This window comes from Zingiber officinale, chromosome 10B, assembly GCF_018446385.1.
Source record: "Zingiber officinale cultivar Zhangliang chromosome 10B, Zo_v1.1, whole genome shotgun sequence".
In the NCBI taxonomy this organism is placed as follows: domain Eukaryota; kingdom Viridiplantae; phylum Streptophyta; class Magnoliopsida; order Zingiberales; family Zingiberaceae; genus Zingiber; species Zingiber officinale.
This window is the reverse complement of record NC_056005.1, coordinates 27298363-27324123: the sequence shown is the minus strand read 5'-3', so window position 1 is coordinate 27324123 and position 25761 is coordinate 27298363. Positions and strand designations below refer to the sequence as shown.

At 37.2% G+C, this 25761-nt stretch overlaps 1 protein-coding gene across 1 annotated transcript; it reads right to left on the bottom strand.

Annotated features, from left to right (window-relative positions):
- Positions 1-6765: 6765 nt before the first annotated feature.
- LOC122030171 (SNF1-related protein kinase regulatory subunit beta-1-like) lies at positions 6766-24507 on the bottom strand. Its single transcript, XM_042589340.1, has 4 exons — positions 24148-24507; positions 7886-8064; positions 7600-7762; positions 6766-7428 (listed from the first exon to the last, which is right to left on the bottom strand). Exons 1-4 carry the CDS (start codon positions 24322-24324, stop codon positions 7114-7116), a joined length of 834 nt encoding a protein of 277 aa, XP_042445274.1. The 5' UTR covers positions 24325-24507; the 3' UTR covers positions 6766-7113.
- Between the last annotated feature and the right edge of the window lie 1254 nt (positions 24508-25761).

The following is a 25761-nucleotide window of genomic DNA, read 5'->3' as shown; positions in this document are numbered from 1 at the left end:
GCCTCCAAGACCTCCTCTGAGGCACCTCCAATAAGCTCCAGGGTGCCTCCCCCTGCGAAATTTTATCCCCGAAATTTCACGCAAAAGAAATATTTTTGTAAAAATAACTTTAAGGTTAGAAAAAATATTTTGAAAATAGCTAGGCTTTTAAGATAACTTTTGAAAACATTTGAAAAAAAAATCAAAAATGTCTTTTAAAGTAATATTTCAAAAACTTAAATAGTTGTCAAACTGATTTACAAAGCTATCATTTAAAATACTTTTGAAATGTATAAGGGTGATAAAGTTGAAGTGTTTACAAACTTTACCGTTTTGAAAATGCTAATAGTAAAAAAAATGAAATAATTTTCAAAATATTTTTTAAGTTATTAATCTTCTCCCTGAACTTGATATTATTTCAAAATAAATAACTAAAAAGCATCCTTAACTGTTGAAGAAAAATTTTGAATTAAAGCTTTTTTATTAAAAAAAACTTCTAAGTAATTGTGTCAAAATAATTTTAAACAAAATTTTCTAAGTGATAAAAATAAGTTTTCACAATTAATAACTTTTCAAAAATTATTTCCAAAGATTTAAATTTTTCTAAGTAGAAAACCCTTTTGAAAACACTTTGTATAGAAAAGTAATAAAAAAATCTTTAAGAAGAAAAAATTTCAAAGAGAAATTGCTAAGTAATGTTTTCAATGAAAATTTTAAAGCAAAGGAGTTTATTATTAAGAGAATTTTTTAAAAGTAAAGCTTTGTAAAAACTTTTTTGAGTAAAAAAAATTTTCAAAGTAACTTTACCAGAACATTTTTAATAAAATTGTCTAGTTACAAAAATGATTTAAAACATTTTTGTAAGGAATATAGTGAACAAAAAACTTTCTGTAAGTACCAAAATTTAAGATTTTTCAAAAGAAAGTTTAAGAGTATTTTTTTAATTTAGGCTTTAAAAAAATGGAAGTAAAAGTTTCAAAGTCAAATAAAAACTTTTAAAAACAAATTTTTTTTTAAAGCAAATGGTTAAGAATTTTAATTGTTTTATCCTCCTCTTAAACTTGATACTCCTCCTTAACTTAACACTCCTCCTTAATTTGTACTAGAGTTTGGGTATGTTTAATTTCAAGGCTTTAGTACATTTGTCTACCTAAGTGTTTTAAGAGAATTAGGGTCAGTAACACTCATATTCAGTATACTATTTTCATACGTATTTCTACATACTTATTATAATTATTCATTTAAGTTTCAAGTTAAATACAATGATTTGTTACTAACTCAATTTAATACTTATTTGATTAAAACAACTTAAATTTTGTATTAATTGATTGAATAAATTGATTTAATGAAAGTCTTAGTTATAATTTAATTTTTCATTTAGATCATCCCTTTTTATTATATTTAACTTTGATTAATTAAGTCAGTATTAATTCAGAGTTAAATTTGTTAAAATTAAATAAAGTTAAGTAAAGCTAAGGTTCCATTTAAGTTAATATTTAACTGAGATAAATTATGATTTAATTAAAGTAAAGTTAAAATTTTGATTAACGTTTTAATGTATAGTAAGTTTGATTTAAAGATGACTAATTAATATTTTAATTAGGTTAAATTAAGATAATCAAGTCAACTAAGTTCTTAAATAAGGTTAGACTAAATAACTAAGTTTTATTTATTTATTATTTTTTAATTAGGTTTAAAGTTTTAGTTAATTGAATTTTGATTGATTCAATTATTTATTAATTAGGATTTAAGTTTTAAGTTAAGTGTGTTAGTTTTAAAATTATTTTTCAAGAATTTAAAATCATTTTTAAAGTTATTTTTAAATAATTTTTAAAAGAATTTTTAAAATAATTTCTAAATTTTTTAAAAGGATTTTTAAAAGGATTTTTTAAATGATTTTAAAAAGATTCTTAGACTTAATATTAAAATGATTTTAACAACCAATCCCAGGGCCAATACGAAGAAGGGAGACATTTACTTCGGTTTTGCTGAGATTCAAACTCCATACCTCATGGTGGCAACACCTTATGCGCTAATCACTAGACCATTCTGAAGGGACAACTAAGTTGTTTATCAAGACTATATAGAGGAATGTTATGCCGCATAAAATTTTGGACTTAATATTATACCCTAACTCCTAAACTTTAAAGTCAACCCCCTAAATGATTAAAACATAATCTTAAAAAACAAATTGTCAAGTATATATATATATATATATATATATATATATATATATACATACATACTAATTAGTGTTTAGGATTTAATTTAGGGTATAATAATTAACGTTTAGGATTGATGTATTAGGGTTTAGGATTTAAATATAATAATTAAATTTTAGAAGGTGAATGATGCGATAGTAAAGGGGAGTCATCCAATTCGAGTTAGAAGCGGGGTTAGCTGTTAATATGGAGGATAAAGTCAAGATGATCAACGGCAAGGAGTCAATGGATTCACCCATAGTGGTCAAGCAGAGGTCGACTACAATTATCGATCGGGACAGGCAATGTCCGATCGATAGATGGCTTGTTCGAGCAGAACGTTACGGCCAGATCGTCAGGCACTCAGTACAGATCGAGGAATGAGACTTGAGCACTTGCCCTATTGGGCGGAGACGGCCTATTGTACCCAGTTACCACAGGGAAGAGCAGTCAAGGCCGACCGGGTGGAGGAGCCCCAACCGTGTAGCTACCCCGTTCGGCCGAGCAGAGGGATCATTGACGTATCTTTTAATATCCTTCTGGGAGATAGTGTCACTAACACAAGGCATAGTCAACAAGTAAATCATACGGAGGAAGCTTCCACTGTCTCATCGGAGATTTATATGCATTGTTAAGATATGGTCTCAGAAATACTTTTCTAATATGTTCTTTCATGGGATGGTTGGAAAGTGTGCTCAGAGCATGCGCATTGTCCATCAAGGTATTATATAACGTCTGTGTTTACTGTTGTTCTATTTCTTTCTATCTTTTTGATGACTAACTTAAACGTCAGAGGGTCGATGTCGAAGATCTCTTTCTTGTCTCAATACTAATATTTCTTATCTTATTGAATGGAACGAGGTATATATCCAGTCAACAGCTAGCGTTATTCAAAGAGGGTCAATTGAAAAAAAATATAATAAATGTGTACATGCTGGGAGGAACAATTTATCTTATATAACTTTTTTTTTATGGATTGTGATATACATAAACATAAGATTTATGCGCTGTCCATTATATATATATATATATATATATATATATATATATATATATATATATATATATATATATATATATATATATATATATATATATATATATATATATATATATATATGATCTCCATATCAATTTAACTAATTGATATGCTGTTGTCTAATTTTTTATTTTTTAATATTTTAAATTAAAAAATTAATATTTCCTTATATAAATTTCTAATACATTAATATATCCCCTCAACATATTACAATACACAATAAATACTTAAATTAATTTTATTTTTTTTTTAAACCAAACACTATAATCTAATTGGGAAACCTGAACCCTAGAGGTAAAATCTAAAAAACAAAATAGCTTTGATACTATAACCAAAGCCTAAACCCTAGAGGTAAAATCTAAAAAAAAATAACTTTGATACTATTATCCAAAGTCTGAACCCTAAATAGCTTTGATACTATAACTCAAAGTCTAAACCTTAGAGGTAAAATAAAAAAAAAATAACTTCGATCCTATAACCAAAAATCTGAATCTTAAAAATTAAATTTTAAAAAAATAATTTAATTATTTTTTTAATTCAAAAATTAAAAAAAAAATGTTGAAATCCTGCGCGACACGTACAGTCGCACACTGTGCGCGTCACACAGGATATCAGCGCTATATATATATATATATATATATATATATATATATATATATATATATATATATATATATATATATATAACTTTAGAATTTAGACCGGACTTAAAATTTAAGATATAATAATTAGCGTTTAGGATTTAATTTAGGGTATAGTTATTAACCTATAGGATTGTCTTACCGTTTAGGATATAATAATTAATCTTTAGAAGAAAGATGTGATTGCTTCGGACAAAGTGACGACTCATCGTGCAATCCTATCGGGAATAATCAGGACATCTTTAAATATTCAGTTTCATATCCGAGATAAGTTTTCAAGAAATCATTAAGTTTTAGTTAAAAACAAATAATACTTAGTCTCATTGGTTATTTTGAAAGATGATCGATTTAATTCTATGAAAAATTTTTACTGATCATTAGGATAAATCGAAAAGTGCACGTGACGATCAACTTAAAAATTCAATATCCTTTTATTACATTCTTTATTAGAGGAAAAAATTTCTATAAATATATCATTATTAAAATTTAAATATCTGAATACATATATATTCAAAAAATTAGTACATCATTCAACTAAGGATAAAAAAAATTATTTGAAAATCACAAAAAGTTACTTAAAAATAAAACATCTTTTGTTACACCGTGAATCTTCCTAGATATATAAAGGATCTACTGTCATATTGTATACATCGTAAAAAAATCAAATTAAAATTTTTTTTATACTTAATATTATAATTTAATTATTAAATCTAAAGATAAAATTTAATTGACATAATCAAACTTAAAAAAATAAATAAATTTTTTAAAAAATACATTGGTGGAGCTCCGCAATAAATAAATAAATAAATATATATATATATATATATATATATATGATGTCTGACGCTTCCTACAGGACCATGAGCGACAGTGGCGTAGCTAGGATTTTCATTCAGGAGGGGCAAAGCGACAGAGTTGGCGAACGATGACAGTGATGCTAGCAGCAAACAATGGTGTCGGCTAAGCGAAAGAAATCAATTAAGTAAATTTCACCTCAATTAAAAGGTATTTTTTTTATAGAGCATTAGCGAAGCGACAACGTTAGCCAAGTGAAGACAACAACCATGCAACAAATGACAATGACGATGGTAGCAATCGGTGTCCGACGATAGCGACTTGGGTTATAACGACAGCAACATGTTGCGAAAGATTTTGTGGGTAAAATTAGAGTTAGAAAAAAGAATATGAAAGAAATTATAGGAAGAAAAAAAAATGAAAAGAGGAAAATAAAAATTCGGAACTAGAGGAGGAAGAAGAAAAACAAATAAAGGAAAATTTGACTTGGGAAAAGAGAAAAATGGGTTAAGTTGAAAGGGTTTTAATTGAAATTTTTTGCTAAAAAGATGAGAAAGTTTTAAAATTTATGATTATACATTTTTTTTAGTTTCTTTTCCCACCGTATTAATATTTTCCTTGAATTTCAGGGGGTGCGACCGCACCCCCTAAGCCTTATATAGCTACGCCCCTGATGAGCGACATTTAACGTGGGCGATCTGACGTGATCAAAATATAATATTTTTAATGTCTCACTCATCTGCATGTAAGAATTTTTCTCTCTTTCTTTTTAAATTAAAATAAAATTCTCTCATACAACAACCACTGTGGTATTAATTTTTAAAGGTGATGTAGCTGCTACAATATTATAACAGTTACTATGTGTAGCTACTACAACGTTGTAGCAGTTACTGTATTATTATAGCAGTTATTGTACTGTTATAGTAACTACTATATCGTTGTAACAGTTACTATATAGTTGTAGCCGTTATTACAAAGTTATAGTATCAATACCACAGTGATAGTTACATGCAATAATAGGAGAGATAAGAGAGAATTTTATTTTAATTTAAGAAAAAAAATAAAAATTATTATATGCTGATGAGAGAAGGATTAAAAAAATTAAATTTTAACTATGTCAGATCATCCACGTCGGATTTCATTCATAATCACACAATAAACGTTAGACAACTAAATGATTCCGTAATTGAGGTACTTAAATTTAATCCAATACCTCAACCATTTTCACAAACGAAGTATATATATATATATATATATATATTATGCTATTAAATTTTATCTTTTGATTTAAAAATTGAATTATAGTATTAAATATAAAAAAAAATTAAATCGATTTTTTTTAAGGTGTGCACGAGTATATTATCTCACACTCGTTAGGTAGCATACCTTTGCACATCTTAAAAAAATTTATATTTAATACTATAAATCAACATTTAAATTTTAAATATAAAATCTTATTAAAATAATCGGAAGGTTAAAAAAAACTGGCGAAGAAGAGGCGCGCATTGGCGCTCCTGCACGGACCCGTCGCCTAATGCTGTATCAGAGAGCTGGTTCAAATTTTCTTAATCAAGTTGACGTCATCCTTGTTCTTACTCCTTCAAATTATATTGATTTTTAACTTTTGTTTTTTCTGGAATTTAAAATAAAGAAAAACATATCTCATTTAGTCTCTTCAACTGCATTATATATATATATTCAAAACCATTAAAAATTTCAAAATCATATCACTTTAATCCTAGCCATTTAAGTAGTGCCTTAACAACTTAACATTATTAACTCCCAGAATAACGCCATATAATTATGTTATTACTTAATGGTGTTGATCAGTAGAGATTAAAAAATTCGAAAACAACCATTCAAGTCTTATTTTTTTTCTAAAAGAAAGAATATTGTAGAGAATCTAATGAAATTTTCCCTAAAATAAAATCAATGCCTTGAGATAAAATGTATGAGAATTTTAGTTCCACATATTCTTATTTTATTTATAATAACAACTCATTCAGATGAGACATGATGGGTAATAGAATTATATTCATATCCAAATAGATTGGAAAGTTCATCAGTTCAAGCCTGCAAAACCGTGCACTAAATATGGACTGAAACGTAATTAACAACCCTGATCTGGACTTGAATCACATATATCAATTAGATGAATACAACAGAAATCTTGTATTTTTTTCACAATGCAAAAATAAATAACAAAAGAGAATCTAAAAATGACGTAATTTTGTCTTTACACATTGATGACTAACCTCAATCACTCTGGAAAGAAACAACTCATTGAAGAGAAATGGCAAGTGGCGATTCAAATCCGAAAAAGAAAAATGAGAGCAAGGCTATGCAGAAGTTGCAGCAGGAGGTACCTGACAATTGAGAATATATATGGTATCAATTGATATCCAGCCAAGTTCCATGCAACTTTTACCAGCTTTTGAGAGCAGCAAGAAATGCACTGTCATCTTTTGGTTGGTTTATATAGGACGACAGTTACATACTTGGACTGAAATCTGTGCGTCAGGCCAAGGGCTACCATTGACTGGGAAGGTGAACATTTCTCGATAAAGAGGTGGTTGAGGATGACGTGCTGGGGCTTGAGTGAGGATTCATCAGTATCCGGCATTCCTAGTGTTGTTAGGTGTAACTGTGATGGGACAACTGGTGGCTCCTTGGCAAAATCCTTATCTCTGGGCAAGGACAAACTATAACTGGAGCCAGGTGATGGTGGAGAGTTGAATTCCGATATGCTCTCCACATTTTCGGGAACATAATCCTGGCAAAAAGACAACAGGAAAGTATACTTGGTGAACCAACTAGAATCTATTTAACTATGTTCTTGTTCCAGGGATCAGCTAAAGAAATCTTACAGGCAGAACTTGCCTTTTTCACTAATGCAATTAACCAAAGAAAAAATTTATGCACAGTGCAATGCAAATAAACTCACATGGACATCAAGAACATTGGTTGCATTTCCCATCTCATCGGTAATATGAGGAAGATCCGGAATACATTTATATTGTCCATCAACGAGGAACTTGTACTGGTAAACTCCAGATGGGAGATTCATTAAGAGCGTGTGGTCCTTGCCTGATCTCTGCATTGGCTTCCTGAGGGAAGCACAATTTGAAGTTCTTATCTCCAGTTAGATTTTTCTTGGATAACAAAACAAATCCCCATTGAATGAAGGAAAGATGTCTGAAATTAAAAGATACTTCTGAAACAAAATATACCTTGAAGCCCAGTTATCCCATGATCCCTCTACTAAGACAACATTTCCTCCATAATTCCACGTGAACAATGTAGGAATACCCTTTTCAAGGTAGACTTCAGAAGACTGATCAGGCTCTTTCATCCATAGGTGATGTTCATTGTATAGATTATCAGAGCTTTGCAAGGGAGGTACAGGAATCTGAAACATAAAATTATTTCGTTCTTTAGCAATAATAGACATGCTACCTTAATTTTAAGAAAAAAACATGCCTTAAACATATGTTAGTATTGGATGGTACATAAAACAATTGTTCTATTGTAATGGACCGAGCCCATACAACAAAAGAGAATCTGGAGCCCATCAAATATAAGAGATACACGCACGGCAAATTTAGAAAGGATGGTGCAAATCAAGAGAATTGATTCAGCTATAATAATTTATAGTAATTGATTTTTATTTGAGTCAAGTATCTTTTATTTTAAGTAGAATTGAGTCTAGTATCTTTTTATTTTTAGTAAGAATAAAACTTTTCTTATTCAGGGGTTGTCTTCTTCCTTCGTCGAGAGAAGGAACGTCCTAGTTGTATTTAAATGGTTGAAATAATATAAGAAAGATTATCATCGAGTTTTACCAAAAAAAAAAAAAATTAAATCCATAGATTGAGAGGTTCTTTAATTTCCTCAAGCCTCAAATCCCCCCTCCCCTACCACCATAGGCCGTCAAGGTCGTAAAACCAAGAAGACGAAGGTTGATCATATCGACCAGCCGGTAAACCGTCCCATTACGCGATCCATAGCCAAGGGTCTCAACAAATTGGTATCAAAACCCATCATAATGGGTGACTCACAAGCACTTCAACAACGTTTTGATGTGTTTCTCAAAATCTACCAGGAGGGCAAAGCTTCCAATGAAAAACGGCAGCAACTCATCCATGCTCAACTAGAGGAATTGTCGAAAAGCTTTTCTAATCTACACTCGCACAACAGCCATCGAGGTGAAGAGAGCAGCAATCATACCGATCCACAAAGGCACCACTCCAAAGGGTATCATGGCCATGAGGAGGGATCCTCATATATACCACGATATTCGAAACTGGATTTCCCATGTTATGATGGTGAATCTGATCCTTTGTGATGACTCAATCGATGCCACCATTTTTTTCACCATCAACGCACTTTGGAGGAAGAAAAGGTGGGCCTACCCTCGTTCCATCTTGAGGGAGATGGCCAACTATGGTTCATCAAACTCGAACGTGATCGACCTCATATTCAATGGGAGGAATTCAAAGATCAGTGTAATTTGAAGTTTAGGCCACCTATTCACAACAACAAATTGGGCAAGCTTGCAAAACTTCAACAATCAGGATCCGTGGAAAGCTACCAGAAAGTTCGAACAATTGGCGGCTCGAGCGAGTTCCTTAACCTCAGAACAAGAAGTGCAAATATTCATTAGTGGCCTCCAAGATCACATTGCTATCGAAGTCGAGCTTCATCACCCATAAGATCTCACTTCGGCTATGAGTTTTGCTTGTCTTTATGAACGCCGCTCCAAACGATCTGAATCAACGGTCACACCGCGGCGCACCCCTGTCCTGCCACTGAAGCAACCATTTATCAAACGATTAAATCGAACGGAAATAGAAGAACAGCGTGCCAAGGGCCTTTGTTTTAATTGCGACGAACTTTACATTCCTGGTCACCGTTGCAAACGTCTTTTTTGGCTTGAGGGATTAGAAGATTATGATGAACAGAACCACGTCGAGGATGTTGAAATTTCCCTCAATGCGATCACTGGCACCCGTGCTCCTCAAACCATGCGGATTCAAGGACGAATACCACACCTCCTTGCTGGTCCTCATCGACTCGGGAAGTACTCATTAATTTTTAAATTCAGCACTTGCATCAATCTTGGGCTTATCTATTGACAAAAGTCTTGCGCTCTGGGTGGCAGTAACTAATGGGCGACGACTACAATGCCTTAGGGTCTGCCGCAATGTATTAATCCATTTGGGTGATCACAAATTTAATGTAGAATTCTTCATTCTACCATTGGGGGGCATTGGAGCAATGTTGGGAGTCAACTGGCTTCGCACCCTTGGTCCCATCCTTTGGGATTTTTCCCAGATGCGCATGAGCTTTCAACATACCGACAACACCATTTATTTACAAGGATCAGGTGCTACTCTAACAGCAGAAGTGGCCTTTCTCGCAACAACTACCCTTCCAAAAGTTCATGAAAAACAACTACGACATATTCTGGAAAAGTATACTGCAATTTTTGAGGAACCCAACGGCCTTCCACCTTTTTGTAAGTGCTGCTACAAAACTTTACTTGAACAAGGTACCAACCCTATCGTGGTGCGTTCTTATAGATACCCTTATGCGCAAAAAGATGAAATCAAGCGTCAATGCAATGACATGATTGCCAAGGGTCTGATTAGACAAAGCACAACTCTTTTCTCTTCGCTAGTTTTACTAGTAAAAAAAGCAGATGACACATGATGCTTTTGTGTGGATTATAGGGCTCTCAAAGAAAAGACAATTAAAGATAAGTTTCCTATCCTTGTGATCGATGAATTGCTTGATGAATTACATGGATCCTTTTATTTTACTAAGTTGGACCTCAGATTCGGATATCACAAAATCCGAATGGAACCAGACAGCATTTCCATGACGGCTTTTCGCACTCACCATGACCATTTTGAGTTTGTAGTAATGCCATTTGGGCTCACCAACGCCCCCTCAACTTTTCAAACTCTTATGATTAATATCTTTGGCGAGTTTTTGAGAAAATTTGTAGTAGTTTTCTTTGATGATATACTGGTTTATAGTGCTTCTTGGGAGGAACATCTCCACCATTTGCAGCTCGTTTTTGGGATATTACAGCAGCAACACCTCTTCCTAAAAAAATCTAAGTGTTTATTTGCTCGGACGAAAATTGTCCATCATGGTCACGTCATTTCTCGTTCAGGGGTGGTCGTCGATAATGGAAAAATTGAAGCAGTTCTCCATTGGCCACAACCCACTACTCTTCGTGCCCTTTGTGGTTTTCTGGGGCTCACGGGGTACTATCGTAAATTTGTCCAAGGATATGGAGTGTTGGCGTCCCCTCTAACTGGCCTCTTGCGAAGGAACTCTTTTGAATGGAATGAGGCGGCGGAATTGGCATTCCAAAAGCTAAAGATCACCCTTACTTCCACACCGGTACTTGCCTTGCCCGATTTCTCAAAGTCATTTGTGGTGGATTGTGATGCCTCGGATATGGGGATTGGTGCAATTCTGCAACAAGAATGACGCCCCATTGCTTTTTTTAACTGTCCCTTAGCCCAACGACACAAGAAGCTCCCAGCTTATGAGAAAGAACTCATCGGATTGGCCAAAGCTATATGTCATTGGCATGCTTATCTTTGGGGACACAAGTTCCTGGTTCGAACTGACCATTACAGTCTAAAATTTTTATTAGAACAACGGATTACCAACTCGCCTCAACAACATTGAATTAGTAAGCTGCTGGGTTTTGATTTTCTCATCGAATATCGAGCAGGCCGAAACAATGTGGCGACAGATGTACTTTCACGTCGTGACAACAATAATGGACAGTTGACCGCTGTCTCCATGCCTAAATTAAATTTAACAAAGGACATCCAATCTGAATACTCTACTTCCCCGGCAATTCAACACCTTATTCAGGTGTCACAGCGAGGCGAAGGTCACATGGAGTACAAGGAAGGGCTTTTATTCTTCAAAGGCAGAATCTATCTCCTTGCTACATCTCCTCTCACTTCTAAAATAATAACCATGATACATAATGAGTTTCACGAAGGATATCACAAGACATTATATCGAATTACACGAGATTTCTATTGGCCCGGGATGAAACAGCAGGTTCACATGTTTGTGTGTGAATGTCCAATCTGCCAACACAATAAAGTGGAGCATTTAAAGCCCGCGGGATTACTACAACCCTTGCATGTTCCTCACCAAGTGTGGTCAGACATTTCCTTGGATTTTATTGACGGGTTGCCTCTATCTCAGGGTAAAACTATATTGTTTGTTGTTGTGGATCGCTTCTCTAAATATACTCATTTCATCCCTTTATCACACCCATACACAACTGTGAAGGTGGCTCGAGTTTTCTTTGATAACATTTTTAAGCTTCACGGTCTTCCAGAAACCACCGTCAGCGACCGTGATGCAACCTTCACTAGTTCTTTCTGGAAGGAGCTATTTCGCCTTAGTGGGACACAACTTTGTTTCTCGTCCGCTTACCATCCCCAATCGGATGGCCAGGCTGAAGCCGTGAACAGGGTTATTGAGATGTATTTGCGTTGCTTTACGGGAGAATTTCCAAAGAAATGGGTATATTGGATCTTTTGGGGAGAATTTTGTTATAATACCGGTTATCACACGTCCCTCAAGGCCACCCCGTTCGAGGTCATGTATGGGCGATCGCCTCCACGCCTATTATCATATTCGCTGGTACTTCTCATATTGAATCAATAGATCAGGAGCTACAAACTCGGGAACAACTTCTGAAGAATCAACGAGGAAACCTTCTTGCTGCCCAAAATCGCATGAAACTTCAATATGATTCATCCCATCAGGAGGTACGATTTGAGATAGGAGATATGGTGTTGTTAAAGCTTCAGCCTTATCGTCAAGTAAGTTTAGCGTCCAAGAACCATTCAAAACTGTCTCCTCGCTTTTATTGGCCTTTTAAAATCATTGACCGTGTGGGTAATGTTGCTTACAAACTCCAATTGCCAGACCACGCCAAGCTCCACCCAGTTTTTCATGTGTCCTCTTTAAAGAAATATCATGGCAGCATCCCTAGCGTCCCCACTCTTTCCCCCATACATCAGGAAGATTACATTCCTTCTCCTCTAGCAGTTCTCGACTATTGCTCACATCGACATCGTGGACGCTCCCAAATTCTGGTTCATTGGGAGGGCTTATCCCCTACCAAGGCTTCATGGGAAGATGCAGTGGCTATCATGGAACGTTACCCATCATTCGTGTTTGTGGACAAACTCGTTTCTTTGGGAGGGAGTAATGTTATGGACCGAGCCCATACAACAAAAGAGAATCTGGAGCTCATCAAATATAAGAGATACACGCACGACAGATTTAGAAAGGATGGTGCAAATCAAGAGAATTGATTCGTCTATAATAATTTATAGTAATTGATTTTTATTTGAGTCAAGTATCTTTTATTTTAAGTAGAATTGAGTCTAGTATCTTTTTATTTTTAGTAAGAATAAAAATTTTCTTATTCAGGGGTTGTCTTCTTCTTCGTTGAGAAGGAATGTCCTAGTTGTATTTAAATGGTTGAAATAATGCAAGAAAAATTATCATTGAGTTTTACAAAAAAAAGAAATTAAATCCATAGATCGAGAGGTTCTCTAATTTCCTCGAGCCTCAAATCCCCCCTACCACCATAGGCCGTCAAGGTCGTAAAACCAAGAAGACGAAGGTTGATCCTGCCGACCAACCAGTAAACCGTCCCATTACGCGATCCATAGCCAAGGGTCTCAACATCTATACTCTCCTAGACCAACTACTGCTGAAGAGAAATTCAAATAAAGATAGTTCTACATCCATGTTACACCACTAAAATAGCAATATTGGAAACATAAAAGGCGGGTTGCTACAGAAGTTGCTGACAGATTTTCATCTGTTCTTCCTACTAAGTACTATAATTGTAGCATAGCTTCCTTCAATTTATTTTACATACAATAAGCTATAAAAAAGAAGAATGAAAAAGCAAATCCAGATAACCCATAATGAACACATGAAGTAAGACACATCCTGAAAGAAACAACCTATAACCTTATAGATTTTTTGTTTGCATGCCCTAAACAGATAAGAAAACTAAAAACCACACAAAATCAAACTAATTAAGAGAGACTCAAAGAGGAAAAATCCACAATAAAAGAAAATTCCATCTCATTTTTAGTCAGTAGTCTAGTCAGAATTTGATTCAGGTTAACAAAACATTATTTGCATCAATATGTAATATCTGAAAAGACAAGTGACTAGCATGAAGCTATTGTAAGAGACCAGAAACAACATAAAATGATAAAATAGCAAACTTAATGACATTTTCAAGAAATATAAACAGTTGAGGACCTATGATTCAATAAAGAATATGCGTTGGCTGACCAGCTCGATATATGGAATTTGATTATGAAGGCATTAATTTCTATTGACATTCTTATCAGTCATTATTCACTATGGAGTATAAACTAAGCAACTGATGCTAATAATGTGCAATTAAGATTTTAAGGCTAGAGACGAGACAATAATAGATCAATATTTCAAACCATAATTGTGGAAGTGAAACTCAACTACATAGCACTATCTTACCCATGCTCTTGTATATTAGGCATTTAAGTGATATACAGAGGAAATGTGATTGTTTTGGCAAATCATTCATTGCCATACTTTGCTAATCTCCATTGAGTATAAATTTACATCAAGGAAAGAGTCTTCTTGCATACAATTAACTGAGCATACGTGCCCTCTCTCTCACTCGCTCTATGAGGTAAAGGGAAGCAAAAGACCACACCCATATCTTACATCAAATACAAAAATACATTTTTGCAGGGTATGGATTACTAGATGTTTGTATGTCTTTATATTACCAGAATCGGATGCAAATTAATATACAATGGTTATAGATTTAGTAGCCCCAACATTATTAATGAAAGTTACTAATACCCTCCACACACCTCAAAGTTTTGTGAACGAGCAATATTCAAGTGATATGAGCACTAATCATATTAATTGTTTAATTCTAATAACAAGAATACAATTACATTAATTTTTGTAATGCCAGAATGCTATAATATCAACATAAAGGATGTAATAAATTAGTCTGTAATTAATGTACAACATGTAATTATCATCTTCAAAAAAACCTAATGCAACAGAGAAGATCATAATACTAAACGGATGTTTGAGATTACTGAAAATGATAAAAAATAAACTACTACTTGTTGGTGCAACCTTAGGTCAAGGTTGACCTGGTTGACCCGACTCGAGTTGACTTGACTCGAGTTGTATTTTGATGTTTGACTTGGGAAGATTGTTGATGCAACCTTAGGTCAAGATTGACCTAGTTGAGTTGCATGTTGATGTTTGACACTCGTGGAAGAGTTGTATTCTTGATGTGAGACAAGAATAGATGGTTGGGAGATTATTGGTGCAACCCTAGGTCAAGGTTGACCTGGTTGACCTGAAAAGTCCAAGTATGGAGACTTGGCAAACGGAAAAGTCCAAGCAGGGAGCTTGGCACGCGAAAAGTCCAAGTATGGAGACTTGGCACTGGAAAAGTCCAAGTACGGAGACTTGGCACGGGGAAAAGTCCAAGCAGGTAGCTTGGCACGCGGAAAGTCCAAGTATGGAGACTTGGCAGGGGAAAAGTCAAACAGGGAGTTTGGCACGGAGAAAGTCTGGTGAGTGAAGCCAGGCGGTGGAAAGTCTGGTGAGTGAAGCCAGGCGGTTGGAGAAAGTCCTGGTGAGTGAGGCAGAGAGAAAGACCTAGTGAGTGAAGCTGGCGGTGGAAATCACGGTGTGGCCGGTGAAAATCCTAGTGAGTGAAGCTAGGTGAAAGGAAAGTCCTGGTGAGTGAGGCGGGTGAAAGTCCCGTGAGTGAAGCCGGTGGGAAAATCTGGCGGGATGTTGGCGGTGTAAATCGGTGAGTGAAGCGGTGAAAGTCTGTAAGTGAAGCGAGCGAGGAAAATCGAGATGGATCGGGGATGATCGGACATCCGGTGTTGAGAAAGTCCAAGTAGGTCGAAGGATTGACCGGACACTTGCGAGGAGTTCTAGTCGAGGGTGACCGGATGCTAGGGATGAAGTACCAATAGGTCAAAGTTGACCGGATATTGGTTTGAAGTCTTAGGACTTGGTTTGGGCCAAACCAGCTGGATCGGTCACCGGACCGATCGGTGTCTGTTGCTACGATCGGTCGGTGACCGATCGAATCGAAGCTCTGTTCGATTCTTGTCGATCGGTGGCCGTCGGCCAACGAAGCGAGAGGCGGTGATCGGTCCACGGCCGATCGAGGCCGTCTCTGATCGATGCAGGGACCGTCGAGAGCAACGTCATGAAGGAAGAGCGGTGGGATCGATCGTGGACCGATCCAGGTATCTGTCGGTCCGCGATCGAAGGTTACGCATGGCGGTCGATCGGTCCGGGACCGATCGGGGCCGAAACAAGCGTAAAGCTTCTTCACGATCGGTCTGCAGACCGATCAGGATGTTGCCTGATCGGTCCACAGACCGATCAGGGTTCTAGCCGTTGCGACGCAACGGCTAGTTTCTTCGCTGTCTTCTTCGCAGGTATAAAGGGGTCGAGGGCTGCTGCTGCGCGATAACTCTTCTTCCTTCTTGCTGTTCTAAGTGCTGCTGTGCTTGAGTTTTGTTGAGCTCCTCCAAAGCTTCGCGTGAGCTTCCGGCTGGGTTCCTGCTGTTGTAGGCGTCGCGTGAAGTTGCTGCTTCACCTCCAGTCGACAAGAAAGCAAGCAATTGGTAGAGTACGATTGTGTTCATATTGTATTGCTTTTCTTACTGCTCTTGTACTCTTTGTTTGCTGTTGCAAACGTTTGTGGCGAGGTTTCTCCACCCACAAGGAGTATATTGTATTAGCCGGTTCTCCGGGGACTCATCCACCGACGGATTGACCGGACTCGTCCACCTTACGGACACGCCGAGGAGTAGGAGCCCTAATCTCCGAACCTCGTTACATCCTCGTGTTAAGGTTTGTTTTTCTTCTCTTTCGTTTCTTTGTATTTTCCGCTGCGACTAACCTAATTGTAGGAAGAAACGAGAGCGATTTGGGGCGGCTATTCACACCCCCTCTCTAGCCGTACGAAGGTATCAGAGCGAGGCCGCTCTTGACGGATCAACACGGGAGCACGGGCTAGAGATGGATCTCTATGGAGAAGATGTCACGATTCAACCCTTCTACGAGTCTCACGACAACTTCACATATTGGAAGGTAAGGATGATGTATTTTCTTAGGACTAATATGTTAAATTGGTTTTGTGTACAAGAAGGGTTTTCCCCACCGATGGATGAGGAAGGAAAACCTATCAAGAAGAAGGAGTGGACGAAAGAGCAAATCCACCAATCCACAATCAACGACGAGGTAACGAAAATCCTTGAATTTTCATTACCTAGTGATATCTTGCATAAGATAGGTAGATACAACGATGCCAAGGAATTGTGGAACAACTTGGCGAAGTTCCATGAGGATAGCTCAAGTTCAAGCCATGAAGAGGAGCTAAGTGAGCCAAGTAGCTCACATCATGGAGGGAGCGAATTGGGAGTTGAGGGCTACTCAACATCCAAGGAAGAAGAGGAGGAGAGTTCCTCTTGTTCAAGTTCGGAGCAAGAAGAAGAGGCATCTACCTCCGGAAGGGATGAGGAAGAGAGCTCACACCCATGCCCAAACCTAGGTAACTCAAGCATTTCAATTTCAAATAAGTTACATATAATATGCTTTGAGTGTAGGGAGTGTGGACATTACAAGAGCAAATGTCCAAAGAGGGTAAGAAAGACTCCACCGGCGCCAAAGGTCAAGGAAGCCGGAGTCCCGAAACGCAAGGGCAAGAAGCACGTGGTGTGCTTTCAATGCAAGCAACGGGGACACTATAGGAGCCAATGTCCGAAGGGGAGGAAACCTCACAAGGACAAGGGATGCACATCGATAGGGGGAGCTAAGGCAAACCCTAAGGTATCTTTTAAGGCTCATTCGTGCAATTCTAGTAGGATACATGCTAGTAATTTTATTGCATTAGTCAATAATGATGAGCATGTTAACACTAGAAATCAACACATGTGCTTAGGTGCTAAACATGTCAACCTAGATAGGGATACTACTAGGAATGCTAACCCTAGGACTAACCCTTCTAAGGTTAAGGAAAACCTAGGTAGAAACCCTAAATCAACTAGACACATGCCTAGGAACACCTCAAGAAAGAATGACAAACCAAAACTTGAGGTATTAGAGAAAGAAAATCAAGTCTTGAGGTCAAGACTTGACTCTCTAGAAAAGGCTTTTAAGGATTTGACTCTAGGGTCTAGGGGTCAAAAACCCAAGTCCAAGGACAAGAAAGGTTTGGGTCACAAACCTAAGTCCCAAATGGTCAAGCCCACCTATCATAATGTTCCATTCGATTATGGAACAAAACCTAGGGCTAGGAAGACCATTACCAAGGTTACAAGGGGAGTCACCCCTATAGTTGACCTTGATGAGACCCAAATGACCAAGGCTTCAAAGCCTAAGAGGGTCATTAGGAGGGTTGCTAGGGAAGTTATCCCTAGTGAATATTTAGTGAACCCAATGAGCTCTAATAGGTATTGGGTTCCTAGGAGCATCTTCTCTATCCCATAGATGGGTTAGAGAGTGTCAACTCCAATAAGAAGGGTAGTTAACCCAACTTTGAGGAAATTGACACTCAAGGAGCATTTTCAAGGTTTTTGGGAACCTTTGAAAATGAAATGGAATAATCTTTATCATTCACTCCTTGGAAGAGTAAGGTGTGCCAAAGTGAGAATATATTAATCTTACTTTGAATTGACACAATTTGGAAAAACCTAGAGAAATGTCAAATTGGGATTTTGATATTCTCTTAGGTAATCAAGGCAATCCGGGCCTTAATTTAGAAGTGCTACTCTTGTAGAATTTCAAATGATATAAATCAAACAAGAGATCAAGAAATGCCAATTTGGGTTTTGACATTTTCTTGGAGCACTTTGGGCAATCAAGGGTTAAATTTTAGGTTAGCAAAGTGGTTAAGGATACTTAGATAGGTAATCTAGGTATATTTATTTATGCTAAATCTTGCCATGATTGTTTACCCTCACATGTCATGACATCATGTTTAGTTTTATTATCATTTGAAATGTCATGATAATGCTTAGGCTAGTTTATATGTCATGTGTTAGTTTAGTTTCAAACTTTATGCCATGACATCATGACATTGGCACATGTTTTCATTTATGTTACTAATTTATGCCATGTCATCATCTCTTGCATTAATAATCAATTGAATTGATTTAAGGACAAACATATAATTTGATATTGAGATCAAATTGGTGTTTAGAAAATGCATGAGAACTTAGCCTAAGTTGACCTTAACCCATATCTCACATCAAAATTGACTTGGATGTGTTTGATACACTTTAGATGTGTGTGAGATATTAGGATCATGAGTTAGGATCAAGGTGCATGGGTTTTGTACCTAGATGAGCCTAATTCAAGAAAAGGGATCGTAGGGAAAGCTTGTGTACAAGTCATGTACATTTAGCCCTAAGATTATTGTCCTGAATTGTAATGGTTTTAAAAGCATGTTAAAATTGATTTGAAAAACCTTGATGAAGCTTTCCTAGTGATAGCATTCTTCATTGAGCAAGATGATACAAAGATGACTTAACTTTGAACTATTTCAAAGTTTTCGAATTTTGTATCAAGATTTGAAAATGGAAACTATTTTCATAGAAAACTATTTTTCCATGATAATGTATGTTATGAGGAATGTATCCTCAAAATTTCACAATTTTTCGAATTTTCTGGAATTTATTAGGGGTTTCGAATTTCGGAGAAGAAAATCAAATCCACATGATCGATTCGGATCGGTGTTGGACCGATCCAGAGGCTCGGATCGGTGGACCGATCCAGTCTTGGATCGATGCAGTGACCGATCCGGTGAGGTCTCGATAAGCGTGCGATGTCTGAAATTGCATGTCGAAATTTGGTGACGATTAGTTTTAGATTTATAAAGGTTTGAAACTCTCAAGACATTGTTGGTGCAATGGTCAAGGGGAGTTGGCCTTTAGGGGAGTTTAACTATTAGTCGAGGGAGTTGACTTTTAGGGGAGTTTTACTCCTTAAGGATTAGTGATATGGGATTATCATTAAGTGGATTGTTGAGCTTAGTATCAAAGGGAAAATAAGAGTTTCGATGAAAGGTATGAGACTTTCATTAGGAAGAAACTTTGGATATTCTTTTTGATGTGTGTCGAAAAGGGAGAGTGTTATTGGAGAACCCAAGTTAGGTTATCGGGTTAACCTAAGCTAGGGAAGAATGTCGAGGAATGTTCGAGGAAGAACATTGGAATTCTTTTGATGTGTGTCAAAAGGGGGAGAACTATTGGAGAACCCAAGTTAGGTTATCGGGTTAACCTAAGGGGAGAATGTCCGGAGAATGTTCGAGGAAAGAACATTGGACATTGGAAGATGGTTGGAAAACCTAAGTTGGGTTATCGGGTTAACCTAACTGATTATAGTTTTGTCGAACATCAAAAGGGGAGATTGTTGGTGCAACCTTGGGTCGAGGTTGACTGGTTGACCGACTCGAGTTGACTTGACTCGAGTTGTATTTTGATGTTTGACTTGGGAAGATTGTTGATGCGACCTTAGGTCAAGATTGACCTAGTTGAGTTGCATGTTGATGTTGACACTCGTGGAAGAGTTGTATTCTTGATGTGAGACAAGAATAGATGGTTGGGAGATTATTGGTGCAACCCTAGGTCGAGGTTGACTGGTTGACTGAAAAGTCCAAGTATGGAGACTTGTGAACGGAAAAGTCAAGCAGGGGAGCTTGGCGCGAAAAGTCAGTATGGAGACTTGGCGGAAAAGTCAAGCACGAGACTTGGCAGGGGAAAAGTCCAAGCGGTAGCTGCACGGGAAAAGTCAAGTATGGAGACTTGGCGGGAAAGTCCAAGCAGGAGTTTGGCGGGAGAAAGTCAGTGAGTGAAGCCGGTGGAAGTCCCAGTGAGTGAAGCCGGGCGGTGGAGAAATCCGTGAGTGAAGCCGGCAGGGAAAGACCTAGTGAGTGAAGCTGGCAGGTGAAAATCACGGGAACGGTGAAAATCCTAGTGAGTGAAGCTAGGTGAAAGGAAAGTCCTGGTGAGTGAAGCCGGTGAAAGTCACAGTGAGTGAAGCCGAGCGGTGGAAAATCCTGGCGAGGATGTTAGCGGTGGAAATCACGGTGAGTGAAGCCGGTGAAAGTCCCAGTGAGTGGGCGAGGGAAAATCCAGATGGATCGGGGATGATCGGACGTCCGGTGTTGAGAAAGTCCAAGTAGGTCAAAGGATTGGACACTTGGCGAGGGAGTTCTAGCAGGTGAGGGTGACCGGATGCTAGGGATGAAGTACCAATAGGTCGAGGTTGACCGGATATTGGTTTGGAAGTCTTGGGACTTGGTTTGGGCGAACCAGCTACGGATCGGTCACCGCACCGATCGGTGTCTGTTGCTCGATCGGTCCGGTGACCGATCGACATCTGGCTGAAAGCTCTGTTCGATTCTTGATCGATCGTGGCCGATCGCCAGCAACGAGGCAAAGAGGCGGTGATCGGTCCGCGGACCGATCGATCTGATCGATGCGGGGACCGATCGAGACGTCGCGAAGGAAGAGTTACCGATCGGTCGTGGACCGATCGGTATCTGTCGGTCCACGACCGATCGAAGTACTGCAAGGTTACATACGCCGATCGGTGCGGGACCGATCGGTAGGCTGATCGGTCCGTGGACCGATCGAGAAACAAGCATAAACTTCTTCACGATCGGTGCGAGCCGTCGAGATGTTACTGATCGGTCCGCAGACCGATCAGGGTTCTAGCCGTTGCGACGCAACGGCTAGTTTCTTCGCTGTCTTCTTCGCAGGTATAAAGGGGTCGAGGGCTGCTGCTGCGCGATAACTCTTCTTCCTTCTTGCTGTTCTAAGTGCTGCTGTGCTTGAGCTTTGTTGAGCTCCTCCAAAGCTTCGCGTGAGCTTCCGGCTGGGTTCCTGCTGTTGTAGGCGTCGCGTGAAGTTGCTGCTTCACCTCCAGTCGACAAGAAAGCAAGCAATTGGTAGAGTGCGATTGTGTTCATATTGTATTGCTTTTCTTACTGCTCTTGTACTCTTTGTTTGCTGTTGCAAACGTTTGTGGCGAGGTTTCTCCACCCACAAGGAGTATATTGTATTAGCCGGTTCTCCGGGGACTCATCCACCGACGGATTGACCGGACTCGTCCACCTTACGGACACGCCGAGGAGTAGGAGCCCTAATCTCCGAACCTCGTTACATCCTCGTGTTAAGGTTTGTTTTTCTTCTCTTTCGTTTCTTTGTATTTTCCGCTGCGACTAACCTAATTGTAGGAAGAAACGAGAGCGATTTGGGGCGGCTATTCACACCCCCCTCTCTAGCCGTACGAAGGATCCTAACACTACTATCTAGGAAAAAGTAAGTGTACCTCCGATTGGTGATAAGATGAGAGAACAAAAGTTAAGATAGTATAGGCATATGCTCAAAGACGATTGGTGAATTTTGTAGTTTGAAGCAGTTGTAGTTGAAGTTGGGGGCAGAGGAGAGTTAAGAAAAATCTAGCTAAAATACATGAAAAAAGATTTAAGGATGTAAATATTACTACTGGTTAAAGGCTTGCGCACTGATTCTTGTTGTTGGTCCCAAACAGTTGAGACTAATGGTATTGAATGACAAAGGTGTAATATCATTTTCATATAGTTGAATTTAAATTTAATTTAGTTGATATTAATCTAATCTATAAATGGTGTTTTTTTATAACTATATGATCTCATAATCATTCATTTTCATGCTACTTGTATTTATGGTAAATGAAAATTATGTGATGATCTTTATTTTGAATTTATAATTATTCTCATCTCCACGAGGATATATTTATGATAAAAAGCTGTGAACGAAGAGGAGAGGATGATGAAAATATTCCATGTGCAGATCTACTTTATCAAATTAGTGAGTATAGAACTGCCCATGTAGAAGTTCACTTTTGCAAATTGTTCTAATTATTATGCAATTTCTACAGAATCACATTATTATGTCACCAACGAAGGAGAGAGAGAAGAAAGATCAACTATTGAAATGAAGCAATAATGATTAAAACCAATAAGAATAACATGTGCTAACCAAATGAATCAACAACCTCTACAACATATGTTTGTCAAACAAATTAACAACCTCTATGAACAAGAACAGAAAAATGTTTGTAATAGTCAAATTATATTGGCTGCATGTGATGCTACATGCACATAATTAACAGAGAGAAATTCATTAAAACAGGAAAACAATAATCTTAACCAAACTAAATATGCTTAGGGTCACCAAATTTGGCATGTTCCAACTCCGGTCTAACTGGGCCCCATTATGAACATCATTTAGATTTCAGATTCATAGCTCACAAAATCTGCTAGTCCTAATTTGACAATCTTTGAACCTTTTTGACAAGGTGCAATATCTTCCAAGATTCCGCTACAGTCATACTACTACTAATTGGCAAAAGGAACAAAAACAAGAGTCAAAACAGCCTGCTAAGGTTAGACCATAGGGATGGTCTTTTGCCTATGATATCTATGATATAAGCATAAATTTCTAATTTATAGAAATCTACTTGATTACATATGTCTAGGAGTTTTTACATTTGTCTAAAGTGTTCTTGATTACATTTCATTTATTTAAGCATTTTTTCATACTTGCAAATCAAATTGGCTCTGTTCACTCTGATGGAACAAACACATTTAGTTTTGCGCAAAAGATGACTTCCTATAGCTGCTGCTCCATAGCAATCCCAAAAGAAAGGATTCCAGAACTGATATAATCTCATGTTTAGAATACTGCATCAAATGATGCACAATGGAGCACACACAAGGTAGGCTAGTCAAAAATAAGGTTGAAATAAGTTCAAAATTTTCAGATAGCTGTAAGCTAGAATTTTGGTCAGCTCCTTGTTCTTTTTCAAGGTAGAATGGAATTTGTCCTATATTCCTTGTATCTCAAGTGAAAAACTTGTCAAATATTTATCAAAAAGAAAGTCCCTTTGTTTGTGAAGAATTTTCTCTCTTCGATTGGATGTTTATAGTATGAAGAAATGCATCCAAATAAACTTAGTTACGTTTTAGATATTTTTTTCTTTATTTTTATTCTTATACAGATTATTAAAACAGACAATAGCTTTATTGGAATAGGAGGCCAACTCTCCAATGAATCTTTTCTACTGCAGAAGTTCAAATTAATCCCTCGACCAAAACATTTCATGAGCAATGAAAACTGCTTCTCCGCATATCGCGTTTTAGAAATCAATGGTCATTTGGGACTAACAAGAACATAGCAAAGAAAGCAGAATTTAGTCGAGGAAGTATTTTGCCGTTCTCCCACCTATCATTTTGAGCTCAAATGTAAATCCGATTATTGTCTCATCAGCTCGAAAAGAACGTATAAAAGTGGTGATCTAGGGATAAGAGCAAGACGGCCACCTGGGGGGCAAACATGAGGGGAGTTCGGGATCGTCCAGGGCTCTCTGGAGGACATTCATCGACTGAGTCCACGGATCTAGTGCCGCAGACGTCGACGGAACTGTCGTCCGCGTCGGGTCTCGATCTGCCGAAGGAGTTGTCGTCCTCGATCTCGTACCTCCCGTTCACGTTACCCATCCTGGTCTTTTCTCCTCTCCTCCCGATCGATTCTTCCGTTGGTCAATTCGGAGTTCGTCCGGTGGGACCGCCGCCGAGAAGTGGCGTGAAGGGGCGGCGGAAACGGGAAATGGAGAGGTGGATGACGATCCCGAAAGCGAGCGACTTCAGAAAGACAGAAACGGTTAAGCACAAATAAACATACGACATAAGAATAAACCATTTAATAGGTAAAAGATTAAAAGAGTTTTGTTAGAACATCCAATATTTCTCCCAAATATTGATGGTCTCTATTTCTACATCATCTTTCAAATATTTTACTATTCGAATATCTCAACTTTCACAATTAAATATCCCACCAATCAAATGTTTATGGGTCCCACCCATCAAATATTCACTCTCAAATATCCTTAATTCCACAATCAAATATCTCATCAACCAAATATTTACGGCCCACGATAATTTTAATATTTAATTTTAAGAAAAAATAATAGATGATATATAAATTTAAGTTCATACAGATACAAATATTTTATAAATTTAAAATTGAAATACAGAGATACAAATCATATTTAATTAATAAAATACATAACAATAAACTACAATTAATAAAATAAACATAGATAAAGTAAACCATAGAAATTAATTACAATATTTTATAAATTTAAAACTGAAATACAGATATACAAATCATATTTAATTAATAAAATACATAACGATAAACTACAATTAATAAAATAAGCATGCAGCAGATAAAGTAAACCATAGAAATTAACTATATGTTCAATTTTTTCTTTAGCTGTTCACATATTGTTAGATGATTTTGAAGTTGTTCATCAATCATACCTCGTGTGTCCATTACGAGGAGTTGATGTGCTTGGATGAGTTGATCAACTTTCTTATTGTTATTATACTCTTCTAAATGTGTCATTGATTGTTGCATAGCCTGATTCAATTCATCAATTATGCCTACTTTTTCTTTGTCTTTCCTCTTTGCTGCCTTCTGTCCCATTGGACGAGATCGGATTTCTCTATCATCTATATTAGCAGTTGTGTTAGGATTAGAAGAGTCAGTATGTGCACTAAATAATTCTGATGTTCTTACTTTTTTTTTTGTAGCTCGTCGCTCTGAGGATTGAGGAGCATACATAGGACTATCTTTCACGATTCTCCACACATGCTCATATTGGAAAGTAGTTTTAAAAGTACTTTTGTATTCTTCATGAGCTCGCACCATCAAATCCTCGTCACTTCATCCGCTTGGTCGATCATTATATCATTTATTGTAGATTTCATTGTATCTATTTACGATCTTTTTCAATGAAGCCCAATGTGATTTTACTTTCTCCGCAGGTCTCTTTTTAGCTCCCTTAGCTCGATTGGTATTGAAGTATGCCACAACTCGTTTCCAAAATGACTCACTCTTCTAGACATTACCAACTACTAAATCTTCACTTA